The following is a 21,326-nucleotide window of genomic DNA, read 5'->3' as shown; positions in this document are numbered from 1 at the left end:
TCCGGGGACCCCCCAGGGGTCATTGAGGGAGCTCCAGGGGGTCCCCAGCTAAATGATAGTTAGTAAACCAAATGGACCCTTATGGGTCTGTAACTCAGAGAGTGTACAAATGGAACCAAATGGACTCGTTTCCATTTGTACACTCTCAGAGTTAAACTACATCTTCTCTTATGGGGGGTCCCTGGCATATGTTTTCAAATGGGGGGCCGCGATCTAATTGGTGTCAATTTGGGGGTCCTTGACCCAAGAGTACATGACAAAGTTTGGGAACCACTGGTCTAGGGGTGGGAGCAGTAGTATATAGTCATCATCATCATTATCCATCTAGTGGCTGTTATAAATCATAGCACATATCACAACATCCCTTTTTCTTTCAATGTAAAATCACAACAAAATACTTTTAAACATTTCTGTTGAACTCTGTGAAATTACACAACTCTTCTCTTCATCTTCCCCATCTACTGCTGTTTCATACGAAAAACAGGCCTGTGTTCTGTTGTTTCATTTTATGTTATAAAATAAATAAAACATCATATTATCCAATCAGAACTGCGCTCGATGGTCTCTCCGGGCTATGGGACTGTACCTTCTGAAATACGAGGGCGGAACAAAGGTCTTGTGCTCTTGTTTCTGCTTGTTAGGGGGAAGCTGAAAGGGTGTTGAACCACGACCGGTGTTGTCAAAATGGAGGTGCCCCTGTGTGAAGGAGACTCAATAAACCATGCAATAACATCATAAACAAACATTCTGTACGATCATGGTGAGTACTGGCTGCTGTGAGCTGTACACCATATTAAAACGCGAATTATATACTTTGTATTGTGTTGGTTTCAATCGTTAAGCTTTTTTGGATCTGTTCTTGTGCTGGAAGCACATTATCTGTGTCATGGTCTTGGTAGTATAGATCAACAAATTACATCTTTGTATACACTTACTTTGTAACTACACTAACTGTAACGAAGACTTTCACCGACGTCATATGGATATGTGATAGTTTTGAATGTTGGTACTCCATATATGAATCCCACATTTCTAACTAACCTATCCAACGTATGACATCACAAACTCCATATTTCGACGTGTTTGGTCTAGAGCGCCATATATGGAGCTGGAAGAGACATCTAAAGTATTCAACCTTCAAGTTCCTTGGCCAGCTCCTTCTGTACGACAGTATCTCTGCATTATGGGATCTTCAGATCAGTTCCCTTTATGTAGTGTTGTATAAAACACTAACACTGCAATGCCCCGGTCGTGCTCTGCCTCTCAGGGTCCATAAGATTGAACCAGCATGAATTGTGCTCGCTGCCTCTTGCGGCTCCAGAGTGTGGGGCTTGTGTCCCTGCATAATGCCAGCCGGATCAAGTCAAAGCAAGCCTCTGCGTCGGCCCTCACAAAGGCCCTACAGCTGTACTGCGAGGATGGACAGGTAAACATAAAGCAATGACCGTCACTGACAAGTGTATTATTGCTCTGAAGGAAGAGCCGTGAGACAGCGGCTTTCGATTTGACAACTCTTTTATTTGCCAAATTGCCTCGCAAAAGCAAACAACCAAATACTTTAAATATATATCCCCCATCACATTCATATAGTGTACAACAAAGCAAATAAAGGTCTATAAAACAATAACAATTTGGCATGCTGGGAATCCTTCCTCAAACACCATTTTTAAATGTTTTGTCTTTGAATGTTCTGATGAATTGAAAATGTAAACATTGTAAACAAGTCTTAGTGCTTTTTACGGTTTTATCCTCTTAGCAGATTTTGTATTGACCTGTATTTTTCCTGAACTGTACCTATTCTACAAACTGTTAATATAATGAAAATCAAACAATAAATCAATTATTCGATTAATCATTCCACTGAAATCTCACCCATAGCAGCTGAGGCGTTTCCACGGAAGCCCAGCATGCGCCAAGAGCCAGACAGTGCCCTCCCACCTTGGAGGTGGCGGGGAGGAGCAGGGCGGTGAGGAAGAGGGGAAGAAGAAGGACAAGTCGCTGGTCACGTATGATGGCATCTTCGAGCGCGTGGCCAAGGACGTGAAGACCAAGGCCACCTTCAACAAGGTGGTGGACGTCTTCATCAAGAAGGACGTCCGGCGCCGGGGACACGTGGAGTTCATCTACGCCGCCCTGATCAAGATGGCCGACTTCGGCGTGGAGCGAGACCTGGCCGTGTACAACAAGCTGCTGGACGTGTTCCCCAAGGAGGTGTTTGTGCCCAGGAACTATATCCAGCGCATGTTCAACCACTACCCCCGGCAGCAGGAGTGTGCCGTGCAGCTGCTGGAGCAGATGGAGAATTATGGTACGTGTCCTTAACCCATTCTAGGCGGGAACCCCTTTTGGTGTTTTAAACATTATGTTATAATTTAGCTATTGAAAAATAGCAGATCTACAAGCTCATAGGTACGAGCTTGTAGGTCTGCTATTTTTGAAAAATCGTGAAAATGTGGCACAAACCTTTGAATATATATATATTCTTTCGGAGTGAACGTTTTTAACTCAAATCTTTGTTTATGGGAGGTCACTGAAACAAAATATTTTCAGATGGGGGTCGGCGGCCAAATACAGATAATTCTTGGGGTCCTTGACATGGAAAAGGTTGAGAACCACTGAAGAAACATGGGTTTTTCAGAAAATTGAAGACATTTGTAGAATCGAGTTCAGGTCTAAATGGGTTAACCCATTTAGAGCGTAGGTGTGGAAACGTCATAGCTAATCCAACCCATGGATTGCGAGCAACATTATGCCTCCCGGTTTTTGTACGGAACGGAAGTGGGGGCCTTTAAGAGTAAAAGCTACCATATCTTCCGCGGCACCCCGAGCTGCTATTTTGAATGAAATCCCGGTGCTCATTGTGTTAATATGTGTTTGTGTCGAACCAATCGTAATCGAGTTAATCGATTATACAAATAATACATTTAAATAGAATAATCAATACTTAAACATCTTGTATGACATGGGCTTACTTGCCTGTGTGCGTGCGTGTGTGTGTGTTCAGGTATCATGCCCAACGTGGAGACCAAAGTTCTGCTGGCTCAGATCTTTGGGGTGAAGGGCCACCCCTACAGGAAGTTCCAGCGCATCATGTACTGGTTCCCCAGGTTCAAGCACGTGAACCCGTACCCTGTGCCCCATCAGCTGCACCAAGACCCGGTGGACCTAGCCCGCTTCAGCCTCACACGCATCGCTAACGACCTTGATGCCAAGGTCGTCGTTTACCAGGTACTGTGTGTGTGTGTGTGTGTGTGTGTGTGTGTGACTGTGTGTGTGTTGTTTCTTAGCCCTGAATCTCATCTCATAGAGTTGAACAAAGATATAAACAGTATTCAATATTACCAACTGGGAAAAATGCAAATTTTCCGTCCAGTTATGACCACAGTACAGTGACACAGTGAGATCCAGTTGATCTCAACTCAATGTAAATCTGCATCACTGGGCCCCATGCCCCCATCATGTCTTTTCAAGCCAAGGACATTCTGTACAGTCTACTCTATAGTGTCAAGAATAAGTATAAGAACAATATCATTGTTATGAAGAAGCCATCGCCATTCTGAAGTGAATGAATGAATGAAATACATTTTGTCTTGTCCTTGTCCAGGGCCCATCCCCAAGGGGATTATAAGACGCAAAAATATAATTATTCAAAGTGTAATTAACTTCTTCTCACTAACCGAGAGTTCAAGTCTGCAATGCACAACTCGGATGCCTGAGTAAAACACGTTTTGTAAAGTTCCGCCAGCTCGGTTCCATTTTCCAGAACTAGTGGGCTAACACACAATGAACCCAGTATGCATAATTTGATGTTGTTTATAAGTGCCTTTTCACTGTCAGCTTTAATTTGTTTAGATGCTCTGTCTCTGACATTTATCAGATTTTGTAATAATATGAACAATATTCATGTTGGTATTAGTTCTGTGTTAATATGTAGATGTGCTGCCAGATGGAAGAGATAATCATGTTTCCATCTCTTCACTCGTAGATGCCGTGCACAGACATCACCGAGTCAGGAGAGGAAGTCACACTTCCTCATATTGTCGGTAAGGAAGCATTACGTATCTAATGTACTGTATATACAGATACTGTATTATCAGATACGGTTCTCACTTCTCAGAATCTAATTTGGGGCCTGCTCAGGAGGTGGTAACGACCCCGAGTTCTGGGAACTCAGAACTTCCACTTCTAAAAAAAAAAAAGCTGATCTTCAAGCTCACAGCGTGTCAGTATGCGCTGCAATGTGAGCTTGTAGCTATTTCTCTTTGAGGTTTTAAAACCCATTTTGGGCGGGAACCCATTTTGGTGTTAGCATTAGGTTATGCTTTAGCTATTTTTTTAAACTGTCAGGATTTAAGACATTTTTAGAATCTGATCTCAGGTCAAAATGCGTTAAAGAACCACTATTCTTCTGTGCGTTAGAATCTGATCTCAGGTCAGAATGGGTTAGGTTCTCGAAGGTTCTGGGTTATCCATCATAGTCAAAAAGAGCCATTAGACTTGCATAAAAAAAATGTAATTCCTCTTCTGCTTCTCTGCCTGATGACAGGTATCCAAAGTCCTGACCAGATGGAGCTGCTAGCCAAACATAACCCCAGCAGGCCACTGTTTGTGGAAGGCCCCTTCCCTCTGTGGCTAAGGAAGACCTGTGTGTACTATTATATCCTCAGGGCAGACCCTCTGCCACCCGAGGAGAAGGTGGGGATAATTAGATACCCTCCTCTTTTGTTCTTGTCATCCGAGTGGTGATGCATTTTTCATCTAATGCTTGATATAGTATTGATGAGATTGTTTGCTCTTATTGCATGACCAATTCTCCATTTTCAATGTTATTGCTTAACATGGGAGGAAATCAACCCACATCATTGACAGTATCGATCTCGTACAAAACTACGAAATGGTCTTACCCGATTGTGTGTGTGTCTGTCAGGTGGAGGAGCCCTACGATCCAGAGAGGTGCTTTGACTATCCACTTCAGCTCGACCTGGACTTGGACCGCGACTTCGGAGAAGAAGAGACCTTTGATGTGGAGGATTGTAAGTTGTATATACTGAAACAATTCACTTCTGTGTTTGCATAATAAAACATTAGTTACTCATCAACATACAGGTCTTGGAGTCAATAAAAACCCACATGGACCACCATGCTTCTGAGTAGCATTGCAGAGATGGTGGTTGAGGCATTTAGTGACTGGATTACCCAGCATTGACCATACTCGCATAGTGGCCATTTAGTTATTTTAATTCATGGGAAATCACCATGTCCGCCATTGATATGATGGCTTTGAAACCCGAAACCCATGACCCATGAAGCATGTTACGCTCCTCTCTCTGCATTTTCTTTCCTGTAGTTCTACACCGTGCTATAATGTAACAGAACATTTACAGCGCTCTCCTTTCTTTCCAGTGGACGAGGGTGCCGTGTTTGCCATGTGCATGACCAGCCAGGGAGACCAGGCCACGCTCAACCAGTGGATCTCGGGCCTGCAGCAGACCAACCACATACTGGGCCGTGTGCCCACCATCTTCCGTCTTGAATCGGGACCACGAGAGCTCCAGGGGGTGGCGGATCCTAACGCCGGCCACGGCTACCAGCCCGAGGCAGAGACAGACGATGCCCAGGGCCGGGCGGAGTGGACGCAGCCGGGGGAAGTGATTGACATCACCGTGGAAGAGGAGCCACAGCGCAGCCGGGGGGTTAAGCAGTGAACCTTCCCAAGACTGTCAACTAGCACGGTGGTTCTCAAACGTTTGCATGTCAAGGACCCCTAAAAATTGACACTCAATCGGCTCACAGACCCCCATTTGAAAAGATATGCCAGGGAGGGACCGGCATGAGAGAAGATTTTTACGGCTCTAGCAGTGATCTTCAACCTATTTTAATTTCAAGGACCCCCAGTTTGACATGCATTACGGAACCCCATGCAATGGTATTTCTATATCTTAAATTTATATTGTAAAAAATAATCAATTTTCATTTAACTCAGAGTGTACACTCTCCCATATTTGGTTCCTAACTATTAGCTGGAGAGTGAAGACCCCCTGGAACTCCATCAAGGACCCCTGGGGGTCACCGGACCCCACTTTGAGAACCACTGAACTAGCAGACTCGCGTGTCATGGTTGATACCCGGAGAACATAACGGAGAAAACCAATGTGTTTACGTGGACGATACAGCTGAACTGTTATTTCTGTCAAGCATCACCGTCATGCAATGTATACATTAGACTTGATCAGTGTGGGAAGCAATCAGATTAATCCATTGTCGGTCGTTGTAGCTATAGTCAACTCATGTCAGAGATTGTAATGAGATTAAGCTGCAGTGAGTATAACTATAAATACTGTATAATTACTTTTGAAGATAGATAATGATGACAAGAGCACGATAATGGTCTCAAAGTCTCAATTATTTATTTAACGAATGCAAAGTCCTTAAGCCAAGCGGTATGGAGGGTCTTTGGAGAGGGCAAACTTTGATCACCAGTGGGCACAGTAGGCTTGGGCTACTGCCCCATTTGCCAAGCAGGGGCCATGTCCAGTCCTGAACCTATTGGTCTCAATAAATGATTTTCACTGTCTTTTGTGGTCATAAATGTCTTTAAAATGTTACAAGCTGTTTTTAGACTGGTATATTCTATGGAAATGTTGAAAGTGCCGTAACACTTAAAACTGTGAATGTGTGTGATAAGAAAGGACAAAGATGTTTGTGTTTTGGGGGGGCTCACCTCTCGGGTCTTGCTGGTGAACCATGCAATCTTTGCCTTCCCCTTCGTGCTGCCCGTAGTCTGGATAACCCCTGGGCTGTGTTTGCTCAGTAGATACATTTGGTATGTAGGTTGGAAATCCAAGGTTGTTATTCCAAAACAAAACTATCTGAAAAGGAGTTAGTACAGTAAGGCCATAATTCTGCACGTGGTGAGAGACCCAGCAGTTCACAGCCAATACACACAGTATGTACATACTGTAAGTGTAAGCAATGTAACACCTTGCTCGGCCTCAACTCAACCGGTCACAGAACCCTCCCTCAATCTTCATATTATTGGTCCTCACCAATGTTCATGATAAAATAGCACTTATTTTTTTGAGTGGTGCAACCACTCCAAGGAACAGCTATGTCCAACTCCAAACCTAAGTCACTAGGTTTAGACTAGAGTTTCAGTAGGGGCAAAAGTGGCAATGTTGTGCTAGAAAACAGAGAGATAGTGTTGCACTGTTGCCTGCTAATTACAGTGGGGGAGAGAGGGAGAGGTGCCTGCTAAATGCTAATTCCCCCACAGAGAGTAACTTTCATTTCTCGACCGTGGGGTGGCTCGCCGGAACCGGGCTGGCACCCTGGGTGCGTTCCTGTGGGTCTGGAAGTTCCGAGTTTTTCTACTCTCAGACATAGTCATAGGAGGGCTAGGCAGTTCAGAAACCCTTCTTCCAGTGACATTGTTTCTAGGCATTTTCTTTTAGCATTGTACGTTTTCAGGAATAGAAAGTCTGCAGTTTATATTAGCTTGGATTCCCCATCGATGACGTCACTGGAAGACACGTTTCTGAACTGCCCACAACCCTCCTGAGACAGTAGGAAAGAAATTGTGCAATTTTCTCATGAACATTAGTGAGGACCAATTACATGAAGATATGTTGAAAAGTGAGCAAAAAGGGTACGGACAAACATTTCAGTTTGATACTTATCCAACACGTACCCACCCTCACTCAATTTTAATTATTCTATTGAGACATTTGAATAACATTGCTATTTTATTTCTTGTCCCTACTGATTTTATCAGTGCAGTTACAATACAATGTATTCAGTAAGCCTAATCTTTTACCTTCACGTGAAGAGTGTTTCTCAATGTTAATCGCAACGTTATCTGTAAAAGCAGATTTCCTCTAGCTACCTTGAACTTCACCAACAATAAGTTCACCGTGGCAACCTCTTCCAAACGCTCAGACACATCTCCAGCCCCTTTCAGAGAAACAAGCATGATCTCAGACAGAAATTAGACAAATCAATGAAGCAAAAATAAGTGCCCATTTGCACTGTAGTTACAAATGAGGCAAAATGTATCCTTGGTGGCGTTGATACGTTTGCCTTTTTGGGGGAAAATAGCTGCTGCAAAGCCTTCCACATGAAAGGGCCTTCTCATTGAATCATAGGACCACTGGAAAAGGTACAAAAGGTTTATTAGTACCGAAAAGGCATTTGAACATTCCCTTTTAGCAGGTAAACAAGTAATCAAGTCAGAATTACATTCTTGTTGTAAGTTAAAATAGCTTGGTCAGTTTAGGATATTTACAATTTGTTATGTTTGTGTAGGCATGTTCTCTCTAGCAACATTTCTATCTCTGGCTCTGACTCTCAAAGCGTTGTGCTCAATAGGACATTTTTTCAGCATACAGGAGATCAAGATTTGATACAAAAACAAAGTGGAATGCATTCCTGACATAATGTGTAACATACAAATGTTCATCCATTTAACTATTCATGCAAGAAGGCCTTTGGATCATAAATATTCACTAATGAGATCTCTAACATGGAATAACTAGCTAAATATACCAACAATGTCATTGATTGTAATTGAGGGATTCAATAGATAAGGATTAAATAAAGTTAGATTTGCATTGGCTGATTGTTCAAAAAAGAAAAAAGGGTAGAATAGTTCAATCGTACAGTAAAAGATTTGGCATTTCTCAACCACGTACAGTATGAGTATAATCGCATGTCATATTTACAGTGCAGAATGTTTATTTAAGGGTCAACATCATCACATGGCAAAGCTGATATGAATAGCTGGAGTATTTGTCATTCTTTAAATAGTTCAGAAAGTTACAGTGAAAAGGTAACTGAATACAAAATATCGTCAAAGGACAATAGCTAAAGTTCAGTGTTTTGAAGTACAGTATGGTGCATTACTGGCTACAAAAAAACATCTGCAAAACATTAGCATCAGAACCCCCAGGCATATACACAACACCCCCATGCAAAGACCCCCTAGCAAGGGAATAGAATGGTCTTGGACCTGAATACCAGCTTTTTTTCCATTATCATTTGTGCAGTAAAAACTCTATACAAAAAAAACATTGTAGGAATTGTCAGCATTTTTAAAATAATAAAAGTTTTTTAAGTATTGTGCGGTGTGTCTGTGTGTGTGTGTGTGTGTGTGTGTGGTAATTGAGGTAAAGTTTCTTTTGTTGGTGTGTGTTCCTGATACAGCATTCACTTTCAAGTTGACCTTCTATAAAAAAAAGGTGACCAGACTTACTGAAAATGTGTTTAATAAATAAGACAAAAGGCAAGCCGACGGGTCTTTTTTTTCTCTTTTCCCGTCCAGAGTTCACTTACGGAGGTCTGACATTTAGTTCCTTTGTGCTTCTGAAAAACAGGCAGCAGGGGGAAACATGAAAGTCAAAATGAAAATCAGATTGTTTGGCTGGTTTACATCAAGTTGAACTGCTCTAGTATTTAGGAAATACACGACCAAGCAAAAAGTAATGCAGATGCACATGTGGGAAAATGAATCATCAAAAGCTAAAAGCCGACCATGCGCTAGCTGCCAAAATAAAAGCCGAAAAGGGTGAACACTATAATGTTGCCCATAACAAGAACAGCATGCCACTCCTACTTTCATACAGTCATTTTATGATACAAAACTATAAATAAATACTGGTTCTCAACATGGGGTCCAAATGGACCCTTATGGGTCTAAACCTAGGACAGTGTTCAAATTGAACCGGATGGACCCCATAAGATCGACCCGGATCATGGACCCCCTAAAGGCTCATACATACTGTAGTCTGGATTTCCGGTGGTGGGGTGACCACCGAACTACAACATGACGTCACGAGCCGCGGTGAAGAGCAAACCACCGCCACCGCTCCAGCCCTTCTCTCTGTTTTTACTCACCACCGCTCAACGTTATTTCAGCTCCGGTGGTCAGCTCACCACCGGAGCGGTGGTCACCACACCACCGAAAATCCAGACTATGAGTAGGCCTTTAGACCCCTAAGAAATGAGTAATATTTCACATCAAACAATTAATTTGTTGATGCGTCATTTATACAGGTTGATGCTTTCATTTGTGCCGAAAAATCTACCTTGTTTGGAGAAGTAATTGTAATCGCTGTGCAATATTCTCATTCTGTGTGGATGTAATCATGAGACAAATGATTGTCTCATATTTTCTATTTCTAGAAGAAATAGATATTTTCTATTTCTTCTATTTAAATGAATGCAAATTATTCACATAATTAAACGCTCCCGGGATATCACGACCTTCAGAGTTAAATTAACCCATTTTGGGCGGGAACCCCTTTTGGTGTTCTAAGCATTATGTTATGCTTTAGCTATTGGAAAATAGCAGATCTACAAGCTCATAGCTCACAAGCTACGAGCTTGTAGGACTGCTATTTTTTAAAAGTCATGAAAATGTGGTGCAAATATTTGAATAAATATTTCAGAGCGAACATTTTTAACTCAAATCTTTGCTTCTGGGGGGTCCCTGGAACAACAGATTTTTTTCGAAAACTGTCAGGATTTAGACATTTTGTAAAATCTAGTGTCAGGTCTAAATGGGTTAATAAACTATCCAACCGAGCAAATAAAAGCCACAGCTCCGCCCGCCCGCCGTTACCTGCCAGGGCGCCGCCGTGCTGCCGCAGCTGGCTGGTGAAGAAGCGCTCCCGCTGGGACACCTGCTCGTCGAAGGCCTCCAGGATGCGCCGGCGCTCCGGGGCGTCCAGGCTCAGCGTCTCCGGGTGGGCCTCCTCGATGTGGGCCCGCACCACCTGCGGGCTGTGCGAGTACTGCAGGTCGCCGCACACCATGCACACCAGAAGCTGGTTGAGCGGGTCGTGGTCCATGAGGTAGCGGTTCCTCCACACGCCGTCCGACACGGGCCCGTCTTCGCTGCTGCTGTTGTTGTTGTTGTCGTCGTACTCCGAGAACAGCAGCTCGTCCGAGTCGTCTGAAGGAAACCATGCAGACGAAAAGGACAATGACAATGAATCAATCAATCAATCATCTACACAGTAGTACACAGTGATACAAATTTGATTTAATCAACACAGTGATAAAGGATTTGGGGCTGTATTTTGCTTTTGTCTTAAGTACCAGGTCTTATTACCTAACTTGAGTAAACTAAAGACCTGGAGGCGTGATCAATGTCATTTGGCTATTCTGAGTGGCCAAAAAGCATTGATCACGCCTCCAGGTCTTTAGTTTACTCAAGTTAGGTAATAAGACCTGGTACTTAAGACACGCAAAATACAGCCCTTGGTGTATAAAAAAATAAAATAAAAATTAAGTAGGGGAACAAGCATAGACCCTTGGAGAACCCCCGGTCAATGAAGTATGTAGGGAATACGTGGTTAAAGTGTGACCTAAAATTCAAACAAAAGTTAATACCGCACCTTCCACTGGTGCATGGTAGCTGTAGTATCCTAGTTCGGCCTCCGAGGAAGTGCTGTGAAAGACAGGGTAAAGTTACGTTCACTCAGCGTCACGTATTTCAAGCTAATATTGAGCTTGAAAAGACAAAGATGTAACGCAAGCAGTCACTGAGTCACACCTCATTTGCTGCTCAGAGTCCCCATAGGAGTGTTCCCACTGGCTAGAATCCTGCAGAGGTGACAAGAGTAGAGGAGGGGATATGTCTGTGAGTTTGACGAAAACGTTTATAGCACAGCAATAATAATAACTTTCCATAGCAATACCGTCCGTACACACATGTTAAAACATGAAATGTTTTTGTTAAATGGTGCATTTATATAGTACCTTTATCCAACGTGCTTTACAGTGTGCAATACATTCACCCACTCACGCACACATTCATACAGCCCTGAACGCACCTACAGGACCTGCTCACTGGGAGCAGTTAGTGGTTTAGTGTCCTGCAGCAGGATTATTATGCTAAACAGTTATTATTTAAATGCTAAACAGTTAAATCTCTACATTATGAATATTATGATAATTGTCACTGCTATTTAGAGTGTTCAGCTTCAGGCCAGAGGTGTCCCCATCTCTCCAGCTCTTTAGCAAACACAAAATAGTAGACTTTCAGGTGGGTCGCCAATTTAATAGAATCAGGAGAGAGACAACCCATTTATCATCTTAAATGATATAGCGTTCCAGTTCCAATGTTGCCTGCGCGCATTTCATGTATGAGAACTCTTGCATGAAATTGATATATTGACCTGAAAATGTATTTTCTGTTTATACAAAAGAGCTAAAGAGACTCCTGTTACTGAACAAACACTCCAGACGTGCGTGCGTGTGAAGAACAATTGCCAATAGCTCGACTCTATGATGTACACCCCATTTTGGGCGGGAACCCATTTTGGGGTTAGCATTATGTTATGCTTTAGCTATTGAAAAATAGCAGATCTACAAGCTCATAGCGCGCCACTCGGTGGCGCGCTATGAGCTTGTAGATCTGCTATTTTTGAAAAATCGAAGAACGACTGACATAGAAACATAGCTTTTTCAGAAAACTGTCAGGATGTAGAAGACATTTTTAGAATCGGATCTCAGTTCAGAATGGGTTAAACTAAAGAGCTAGAGAGACTCCTGTTACTGAACAAACACTCCAGACGTGCGTGTGTAGAACAATTGCCAATAGCTCGACTCTATGATGTATAATTAGTTACTGCGATCCTAGATCTCTCAAAGTCTTACCTCAGTCTTCATAGCCCGGTGCTGGCCCTGGGCCGGCAGGATGGGCTTCCAGTTGTTGGGGGCTCTCTTGTGGGACAGTTCTCTGTCCCGAATGGCCTTCCTGGCTCTCTGCTCTTTCTTCTTCACCCTCCAGTACTCTCGTTTCCTCCTCAGGAAATCCTCCTCTGACTCCCCTGGAATGGGCTTTGGCGGAACCATGGTGCTGATGGGCACCAGCTTATTGGGAGACGATCCAAAACCCGGGGGAGTCTGAGGTCGAGGGCAGGGGATTTTTATGGGAGTGGACGTGCGAGAGGAAGCGTGTCCGAGGGGCTCGATGGGTTGCAGGTTCATGCTGGACAGCGGGTTGTCTGGGGGCGTGAGCACCGGGAGAGTCGGAGCCGTGTCTCTATCTGTCCTTTCTTGCACTTGAAGTGTCCACTTTCTGACTTTGGCCGGATTAGATGTGGTTTCCGGTTGGTTTTCGACCAATAATAGTCTGCCATCCATGTGGTTACTGAGCGGAGGGACAGTAGCGACACCACTTCGTATAGGAAGTGACGTAGTGTTGAAGGTGGGAGACGTCCGGAACGACTCCATGTCCTCCTGCTTGATGGGAGAGATGGACACACGGCTGACGACGGGGGGCTTGACCTGGAGTGTGTCAGGAGGCTGTCCAGTGTTGGAGGTAGTGGGGCTGACCACCAGGACAGTGGGGATGCTAGTCACTGCAGTAAGGGTCGCAGTGCTGGCCTTGACTTGGAGGGCTGGTCTGGAAGATGGACGGATGCCCTGAGCTGACCTTGCACTATTGAGGATGACTAGATTTGGAGTCTGAAAGACAAAGACAAGTTCGTTTTTCCAAACAAAATGACGTTGGTATTTTTTACGGTGACTGACAGTCATATGACAAGGTATAATAAATTAGCATTTATGTTACTATACAGCAAGGTAATCTAATGAATCTCAATGACAATTTTACAACTGAGCAATATTTCACCTCAATGTTTGTGTTTTTTCAGAGCCTCTCCAAGTGAAACCCCCCCCTCCCACCCTTGCTTAAATGTCAAATGCCAGAGGGGTTGTGGTGTGATGATTCAGGTTTCAGGCTCAACAGTGGCCTTTAATTGTTACATGATAAATAAACATATCTTATTTATTAACCTTGCCCAACTAACAATTGCCCCTTCTGCTGGGTCAACTAACTGACTGAGACACAAACCTGCACTCTGACATACAGTAGTATAGCAGGTATCTACTTCAACAACCAGAACATCACAAATAATGTACACGGCATTATAAAAGAAAATAACAATAAAATGTGTCTTGATTTAGGCAGATGGTCGTCATTGCCCAACTCTCAACAAACTGGAGTATCAATTATAAAAATGAATGTCCTCCCTAGGGTTAATTTTGTTCTATGGTCCCACTGCCACCGCCATCACAGTATTGGACTAAGATTCATTCTGCTACTATCTAAATTTGTGTGGAATGGGAAACGCCCACGTCTCAAACTTTCCTTGTTACAGAGGGCCAGAGCTGATGGTGGCCTTTCTTTGCCCGACTTCAAATTATACTATTGGGCTTTCACCCTTCGCCCCGTTTTAAGGTATTTTGACTCAACTAAAGCGTTATTCATAGTCTGATTTATCGGTGGTGAGGTGACCACCGCAACTACAACATGACGTCACAGAGCCGCGGTGAAGAGCAAACCAACACTCTCCCCAGCCCTTCTCACCACCGGAGCGGTGGTCACCTCATCACCGAAAATCCAGACTATGAATAGGCCTTAAGGTCTCTTGGCCAGGGAGTTTGGTACATCCTATTGAATTGAGAGATTTGATCTATTCAAACATATAGAATAATCAATGCAAAGTTCGCTTTCGGCCAATCATTTCTCAGTTAGTAACAGTGTGGAGAGCAGCTGAAAAAAAATGCAAATTTGATTTGAAATGGAATTTGTTTTCCCCAGTGTTCAACAATGAAGGTTGAACGTCCTATTCGTTTTCCTAGATGGAGTTCCAAGGGGATTCATACTTTGGGTGATTTATTTGATGACAATAGTTACGTTCTTTTCAGAATTTATGTGATATTTTTAATTTGCCTGGTAATTATTATTTTTTTATTTACAACTGCCATGAGGACTTATGGGGTTCCATGGTAGACCCCCCTTACAATACACCCTTTGCATAGTCTTATCTGTGACGTTAGATCAAGAGGTTTTGTTTCCACACTGTATGCATTTTTTATTAGAATCTAATTATGGGACCCTACCTGTTGATACTGTATGGAGGAATGACATACCAAATCTAGATCCAGATTGGAGCTGGGACACAGTGTGGTCTAATGTTATGCTGTCTTCTAGGAATCCTGATCAACAAATTAATTTCAATTTTGTTCATCGAACATATTTGACCCCCTCATAGATTATGTGCTATGAGGATTTTAAATATTCCCAACTGAACTTTATGCGCTTTGAGTATAGCTACATATGCACCTGCTTTTTGTAATATTTGGTTATGAGGTTTTGTTTCTGTGTATGTGTTTGTGTATTATATATTTTGTACTGTGTGTCCATATCATGTAAAAAATCATTGCTGTAAATGTTCTTGTTTGTATACAGGGCGCCCGGTATCATAAAAAAAAGAGACCCTGGTATCAATTGGATTCCCCTGAAATAAAGGTTTCAATCAATCAATCAATCAATCAATATTCTTCCATATGGTTTGAGAGTGTCCAAGTGTTCTCACATTTTGGAATGTGGTTGCTGCTAAACTTTCAATACTTTTACAAATTAACATTACACCCTCTCCATCTTTATTTATTTTAAATGATCCCAATTGCAATTAAATAATACCCGCATGCGTATCAAAGATGCTGGCGTAACAGCGGCAAAGAAGACAGTTGCTAGCTACGCGTTGGAAACCTCCTCATACGTTGACATTTCACCAATGGGCTTTAACCTTTTTAGATATCTGGAGATGTCAACGGCAAGGTTACATGATGGAGCAAAAGAGGAAAACAATAATATTTGGTCTAGCATTGCAGATATGGTCAAGGATATTATTTAGTCTTTATTATTATTTTCCTATTGCACAGTCGTAGGAATCTTGGCGCATATGGCAGCCAAGTCTATGGACTTGTAATGTTTGTTTGGAGCACTTTAATCAAAATTGTTTGCTAGCCAAATCTATGGACTTTTAATGTTTGTTTAGGCCACTAAATGACGACGTGAGACGTCATGTGTGGCCAATATAAATACATCCTGTGACTGGTTTCGTTTTATAATTAATTCAATAATAACACTGCAGTCATGTCTTGTAACATGTCGTATATAGTGACAGTGAATCTGCAATGAATGAATGCCCCCCCCATGACGTCATGTGGCAGCCACAGTGGGCGCCTCTCTTCACACAAGTGTGATTTTTCTATGACCTTTTATCTCTCATCTACCTCATACTTTCTAGTATATAGAGATGCCAATTAGGCATCTCTATGTGTGTTGACTCACCTGAGTGGCTTTTGGAGACAGTCGCCTGTCACCGATCCGCTGTCCCCCTCCTTCTCCCTGGCTGGCCCTGGACTTCGCTCTCTGCTGTCTCTTCATCAGCCGCCAGTATTCCCTCTTCTTCTGCAGACTGTTTACGCCGCTCCCCTCTCTCATCCCAGGAGATGGCTGATGTCGTTGTTGCAGTTGTTGCTGGTGTTGCATTAGCTGAGAGTTGCTCCGTTCGTACCATTGACGCCGTTGTTCACACTGTTGATCCGAGGGCAGGTGGTGAAGCTTTGGGGGCTCTGGGGCGCAGCGTTGCTGATGGCCCACTCTTTTGGCCCTCAGACTCTGTGCCCGCCGGGTAGAGGATAAGACTACGGTGGAGGTACGCAGGTTTGAGGGCGTGTTCGATGAAGATTCTGAGAGGGACGCGGTGGACGAGGGCGGAGCAGAGATCTGGGGGGAGGCCTTGGGACGCTGGGGGCGCTCGGGTGCTGGGCAAACATTTCCCTGACAATTCTTGTTTTCAAAGCCGAGGTCAGCAGCCACGGAGATCTCGTTCTTTGAGTCTTCCCCCAGCACACAGGCCTCCGTTCCAACATCAGCCGGTTCACTTTTGCACTCGCTGACCGTGCTGAGCGTCTCTTCCAGAAGTTTCTTCATGGAGGCCACGGCGAGGAGCGTGGTGGCTTGGCTGTCGGCACTCTGGGCTGGGTCGGGCTCTGCCTGGGGTCCTCCAAGGGAAGGTGGCGGTGGGGGTTTGAGATCTGGACAGATGGCTTGTTCTGGCTGAGAATTTAGGTCAACTGCTGGTGTCGAGTCTCTCTCTTGTTTTATCTCATCTGACTGCGGTGTGGTAGGCGCGCAATGGGGAAGAGGTTGGATATTCACTGCATGGTTAGGAACATTTCTGCTTGGCATCATATTTACATTTTGAGCCTGTGTCAACTTCTGGATCCTCCTCCTTTGCAGGGCTGCACTGACCCTGGCTTGTAATACACCCTGCTTTAACCGAGTGGTGCGCACTGCCCTCTGCTCTCGTTTTTTCAACCTCCAATATTCCCTCTTTTTCGCCATCCTCTCTTCCTCTGTCAGCTCCGGATCCAGAGAGATCGCCACAAGTGATCGAGAGGGCTCGAGGCGGCCAGTGCTGGACACGGACATTTTCATGACGCATCCACCCAAGCTCTGCCCTGTCGCACCAGAGAACGCACCCCGTGGCGCCGGAGGACGAGTGAGCTTGATTTGACCCGGACGCTGTATGATCAAGGGGGGAAAACTAGCAGCGGTTTTATTTGTGCTTTCAAGCTGGCTCCTCGGTCTGCTCAAGAGCAACCTCGGGGGCTTGTTTACTCTCTGGCCTGCAAGTGGAAAGGAGACCTTCACCTGGGCTGGCCGGAGTGGAGGTGGAGGCGGGTTTCGTCTCATGGAGTCTGATAACATCACACTGTAACTAGCATTACCTCCAGGCTTAGATTGATGATGACGAGGTTGGAGCTGGGGTTGTGCAGTGACATCATAACTGAGCAGGTGTAGTCCTTCAGTATTGATGGCTGCTATTGGATCTATCGGAACATGGGGAATATTAATGGTCACTGTGCCGTCCTCTTTGATGAACCCTCCGATTGTCTCGGAGGCGTGGGTGATGGTGCTTCCGGTTGGCTGCGTTACGATGTTGCAGGCCTCTGCCCTGGCTATCCTCATTTCCTGAAGTATATTCTGGTACCGCTTCACGCGTCTCATCGTCGAATCCTTCTCCTTCAACTTGGACTTGACGTCCTCGGACTGCTTCGCTCGCTGCTCTCGCTTTTTGAGGCGCCAGTACTCGCGCCTCCTGGCCGCCGTCTGCTCTGGGCTCTCATTGGGGTTGATCCTGGGAGGGCCCGGAGCACTGAAGACTGCAGCGTGGAGAGATGGAGAGCTCCCCCTGAAGCTTCTGTGACCCAGGAAGCTCCTCTGAGTTTCAATGAATCCCCGTCTGCTCGTCCTACAGCGTGCCATTCCTCGATTAGTGTTATAGAATTGGAAGTGAAAGGGGAACTTCCTGCTCGTCTCGGCCGGTTGTTTCTCAACAACATGAGGAGATGTGAGAGCTGCCTGCACCATCTTATCTACGTCTCTCTCTAGTTTCTCAACAGAATGAGGAGATGTGAGCGCTGCCTGCACCATCTTATCTACGTCTGAACGTTTAATCTGAACTGCTTGTTGGTGACATGCAAGAGCTGTCCGTGTCATATTATCCACATGTGGGCTTTCTACTTTAATCTGGACTGCTTGAGCCGTCCCTGTCCTATTATCCACATGTGGGCTTTCTACTTTAATCTGGGCTGCCTGTTGAGTTTGCCCAGGTTTAAATGTCATTAGCGTAGGTGGTTGTAAACCATCATTCTCCTTCGTGACAGTTAAGCCAGCATGTGTAGGTGTGGAAACTGATACCCTGGTGTTCTTTAGCAGGCGTGCTGCTAAAGCATCTGTAAATGGTGTTTTAACCTTGGTTAAACAGGGTCTCTGGCCTGCTCCTCTACCAGATGATAGAGAATGAGATGGAAGGCGTTCCAGGACTGCACTGCCTGGCTGGCCCATTCTGTGCCCTGTCTGCTTCTGCGGCACCACATCTGCGCTCTGTGTCCTCTCTCTAGTCTTAGCTAGCCACGCAGCATGCCTTGCTCTCTGCTCTCGCTTCTTGGTCCGCCACAGCTCTCTGCGCTTGGCCGCTCTTTCCTCCTCAGATGCTGGGGAATTCTGCAGGTTGCCAATGCCAGTGGGCTTCTTGGTGGTGGTGACTGAGGCACTCTTTCTTCCTAATTGAGGTTTTGCGTTGGCCGGCCTGCCCTCTGCTTTGAAAGGAACAGGGGAGCACAAAGAAGACACGAGCATCACGCCTGTGGCAACACTGGTGGTTAAAGGTTCGGATTGAATGCAGATGGCGGCTTGTGCCATAGGCTGTGCTTTGGGCATCGACACACCCTGCACAGCCACACGCCTTTGTTGCGGTGTCACTTTGGAGGAGCTGCCATTGATAATAGTCACTTTGCCCTGTGGCTGGCATGGTGCAGAGTTGGGGGGTTGCACCATCACCCTGACTGGAGGCACTGGGGAGGGACTGCTGAGCAGAGCTCGACTGGGTTTGGATGAGGTAATGGATCTGCTCACTAGACCGCCTGTTGATAGGCATCTATCATCTATCACTACGTTCACCACAGCAGATTTCACCTTTTTGCTCTGACTGTTTTCCACTGAGATCTTACTCACTCCATTTCTACTAGACGCTGGAGATATATTAACTTTTGGGGGGCCATAGCTTTTCTGCAGTGGGGGAGAAGAGACAGTCATGGAACTTGATAAACCGGAACACGATACCAAAGAGACATTTCTGGGTTGTTGAGATCTTTCCTCTTGTGTGGCTTGTCCCTGCGTCCGCCTACTCCCCGACAGCCGGGCCCGCTGCTCTCGTTTCTTGGTTCGCCAGTATTCCCTCTTATTGGCGAGGGTGGCATCATCAAACTCTGAGGCGGGTCTGTAGCGCTGGGATATTAAACTGCGATTCTCCTCTTTGCATTTTGTGGGTGGCATGCTCCTGGTCGCTTGTACAGCCCTGCCAGCTCTTACCCTAAAACAAGAGGAAGCTCTTCATTCGTCCATTCAATTCAGTTCATCTCCTCAGTGCTAGTCAGTCCAGCATTCCCCAGGGGAAAGTGCAGTCCACTTACATGTTGTGAGCTCACACATTGTGTTGTAATAGATGTTTTCGCTCTGCCCAGCCAGCTGCCAAATCTCTCAGACATCACATCAGCATGGAGAAGTTCTGCGGGAGGAATAATACATATATTTTATATAGGCTAGTGCTTTCTGAGCCATTGCAACAAATGCTTCAAAGAAATGTGGATGTTGGTGTAGACTAGGTTTAAATGATTTAAATTGTATACAAATCTAAAGCTAAATCTCTGTATATGTTATTTTCTCGTGCATAATTTAGTGCTATTAAAGAAGCAATACATGCAGATTAATAATCTTGCATATTAAGAGCTAATGAGATTAGCTCTTAATATACAAGCACGTTTACAGTATATATTCAGCAGTCCTATAGGCTATAATATAGTCGGCTACACTACCCCTAGTCATAAATGGTAAGACAAAACGTTTAACAAATATCAAAAACCCGATTTCGCATCTAGGCCTATATGTAATTCAACATTTTGTGTTGAATCCGTTGAAATACCTACGTGTGACAACAGAAAACGGCATAAAAATGCACGCACCGCGGAGCTTCAACACAAATCAACGTTTAAATTTATGATAGTCGAATATTGTTCGTACACGGTTGGAGATACTTGTCTTTATCAGTGTCACAAAACGAGCACATTTTATGTAAAAACAACACATAATGCAGCCAAAATGTGTGTTTAAGTAGCGGCATGTTCTACAACCAGGAAGGGAAGGAAGCAGAATGACACTGTTCCTTTAAACCTGTCCCTTTCTATCACAAATTATATCTGTCGAGAGAGCCATTTTTCATTCTTTATTCTATTTACGTTTGATTAAAACGGCAATGTAAGCACAACCAGCCGTTGGGCAAATGGGAAATATATGCATAAAAACTGATTTATTTGATACGTTTGAGCGCAAATCGTGCCTAAAGCGCTGTCTCCGGCGCACACACACAATGGACAAGAAGATCTTCCTTCTCTGTGTCCACACGGACTGGCGTCTGTCTGTGTCTGCTATGTCTGTCTAAATGAGACCCAAAATACCCCGTAAAGGCGAGCTCACATCAACGCGGTACGCCCGAAAACATTTGGGAAAAAACCATGCACACGCATTTACCTTTTTAGTTACCACCTAACTTTCCGGGACAGTTTGTGGAGGGTTTGGAAATGGACAGTCTCTGCCAGGACACTGCAGCTACTTTCCGCCAGGCAGGCAGCCTTTTCTCTCTCTCCCTCTCTGGTGTAGCTGCCTTGACAACGCAGTGAAAAGTACCAGGATGTGGGACCTGCGTGCGTGTGTGTGTGTGTGTGTGTGTGTGTGTGTGTAAACTGCGTGGCGTGGACATATACAATACTATTTACTACCGTGTCGACCAGGGGCCCTGTTTATTACGAAATGCATAGAAAATGACCTGAGAATAACCGGGAGAAAACGACGAATACTACTAATGATGCTCATGTGTGAGTTCATTTAGGCTTTTTATGCACAC

General features: G+C 44.6%; 2 protein-coding genes across 3 annotated transcripts; one reads left to right on the top strand and one right to left on the bottom strand.

Annotated features, from left to right (window-relative positions):
• Window positions 1-642: 642 nt before the first annotated feature.
• ecsit (ECSIT signaling integrator) lies at window positions 643-6,574 on the top strand. 2 transcript variants are annotated; one of them, XM_080792508.1, is made up of 8 exons: window positions 643-760; window positions 1,268-1,426; window positions 1,882-2,308; window positions 3,005-3,228; window positions 3,986-4,043; window positions 4,547-4,695; window positions 4,928-5,033; window positions 5,404-6,574. In XM_080792508.1, exons 2-8 carry the CDS (start codon window positions 1,289-1,291, stop codon window positions 5,703-5,705), a joined length of 1,404 nt encoding a protein of 467 aa, XP_080648634.1. In that variant the 5' UTR covers window positions 643-760; window positions 1,268-1,288; the 3' UTR covers window positions 5,706-6,574. The 2 variants fall into 2 exon arrangements, with proteins under 2 accessions (XP_080648634.1, XP_080648633.1); XM_080792507.1 differs by having other exon boundaries at window positions 1,879-2,308.
• A 649-nt stretch (window positions 6,575-7,223) lies between these two features.
• LOC308335647 (uncharacterized protein) lies at window positions 7,224-21,077 on the bottom strand. The gene is made up of 7 exons (XM_080792757.1): window positions 20,954-21,077; window positions 16,148-19,934; window positions 12,658-13,470; window positions 11,552-11,601; window positions 11,394-11,446; window positions 10,616-10,948; window positions 7,224-9,357 (listed from the first exon to the last, which is right to left on the bottom strand). Exons 2-7 carry the CDS (start codon window positions 19,700-19,702, stop codon window positions 9,341-9,343), a joined length of 4,821 nt encoding a protein of 1,606 aa, XP_080648883.1. The 5' UTR covers window positions 19,703-19,934; window positions 20,954-21,077; the 3' UTR covers window positions 7,224-9,340.
• Window positions 21,078-21,326: the final 249 nt, after the last annotated feature.

The sequence above is a fragment of the Protomyctophum bolini genome (assembly GCF_963924005.1).
Source record: "Protomyctophum bolini genome assembly, chromosome: 20".
Classification (NCBI taxonomy): domain Eukaryota; kingdom Metazoa; phylum Chordata; class Actinopteri; order Myctophiformes; family Myctophidae; genus Protomyctophum; species Protomyctophum bolini.
The sequence above is the reverse complement of the archived record's forward strand: the minus strand, read 5'-3'. Positions and strand labels throughout refer to the sequence as shown.

What these genes read in the sequence shown, in the direction of transcription:
- ecsit (XM_080792507.1), top strand. Translation starts at nt 1,289, where the DNA reads ATGAATTGTGCTCGCTGCCTCTTGCGGCTCCAGAGTGTGGGGCTTGTG. An exon ending in GGAGCAGATGGAGAATTATG is followed by an intron (nt 2,309 to 3,004) that starts GTACGTGTCCTT and finishes GTGTGTGTTCAG; the next exon opens with GTATCATGCCCAACGTGGAG. An exon ending in CCAAGGTCGTCGTTTACCAG is followed by an intron (nt 3,229 to 3,985) that starts GTACTGTGTGTG and finishes CTTCACTCGTAG; the next exon opens with ATGCCGTGCACAGACATCAC.
- LOC308335647 (XM_080792757.1), bottom strand. Translation starts at nt 19,702, where the DNA reads ATGCCACCCACAAAATGCAAAGAGGAGAATCGCAGTTTAATATCCCAG. An exon ending in GACTCTGAGCAGCAAATGAG is followed by an intron (nt 11,447 to 11,551) that starts GTGTGACTCAGT and finishes TGTCTTTCACAG; the next exon opens with CACTTCCTCGGAGGCCGAAC. An exon ending in CTACCATGCACCAGTGGAAG is followed by an intron (nt 10,949 to 11,393) that starts GTGCGGTATTAA and finishes GGTTTCCTTCAG; the next exon opens with ACGACTCGGACGAGCTGCTG.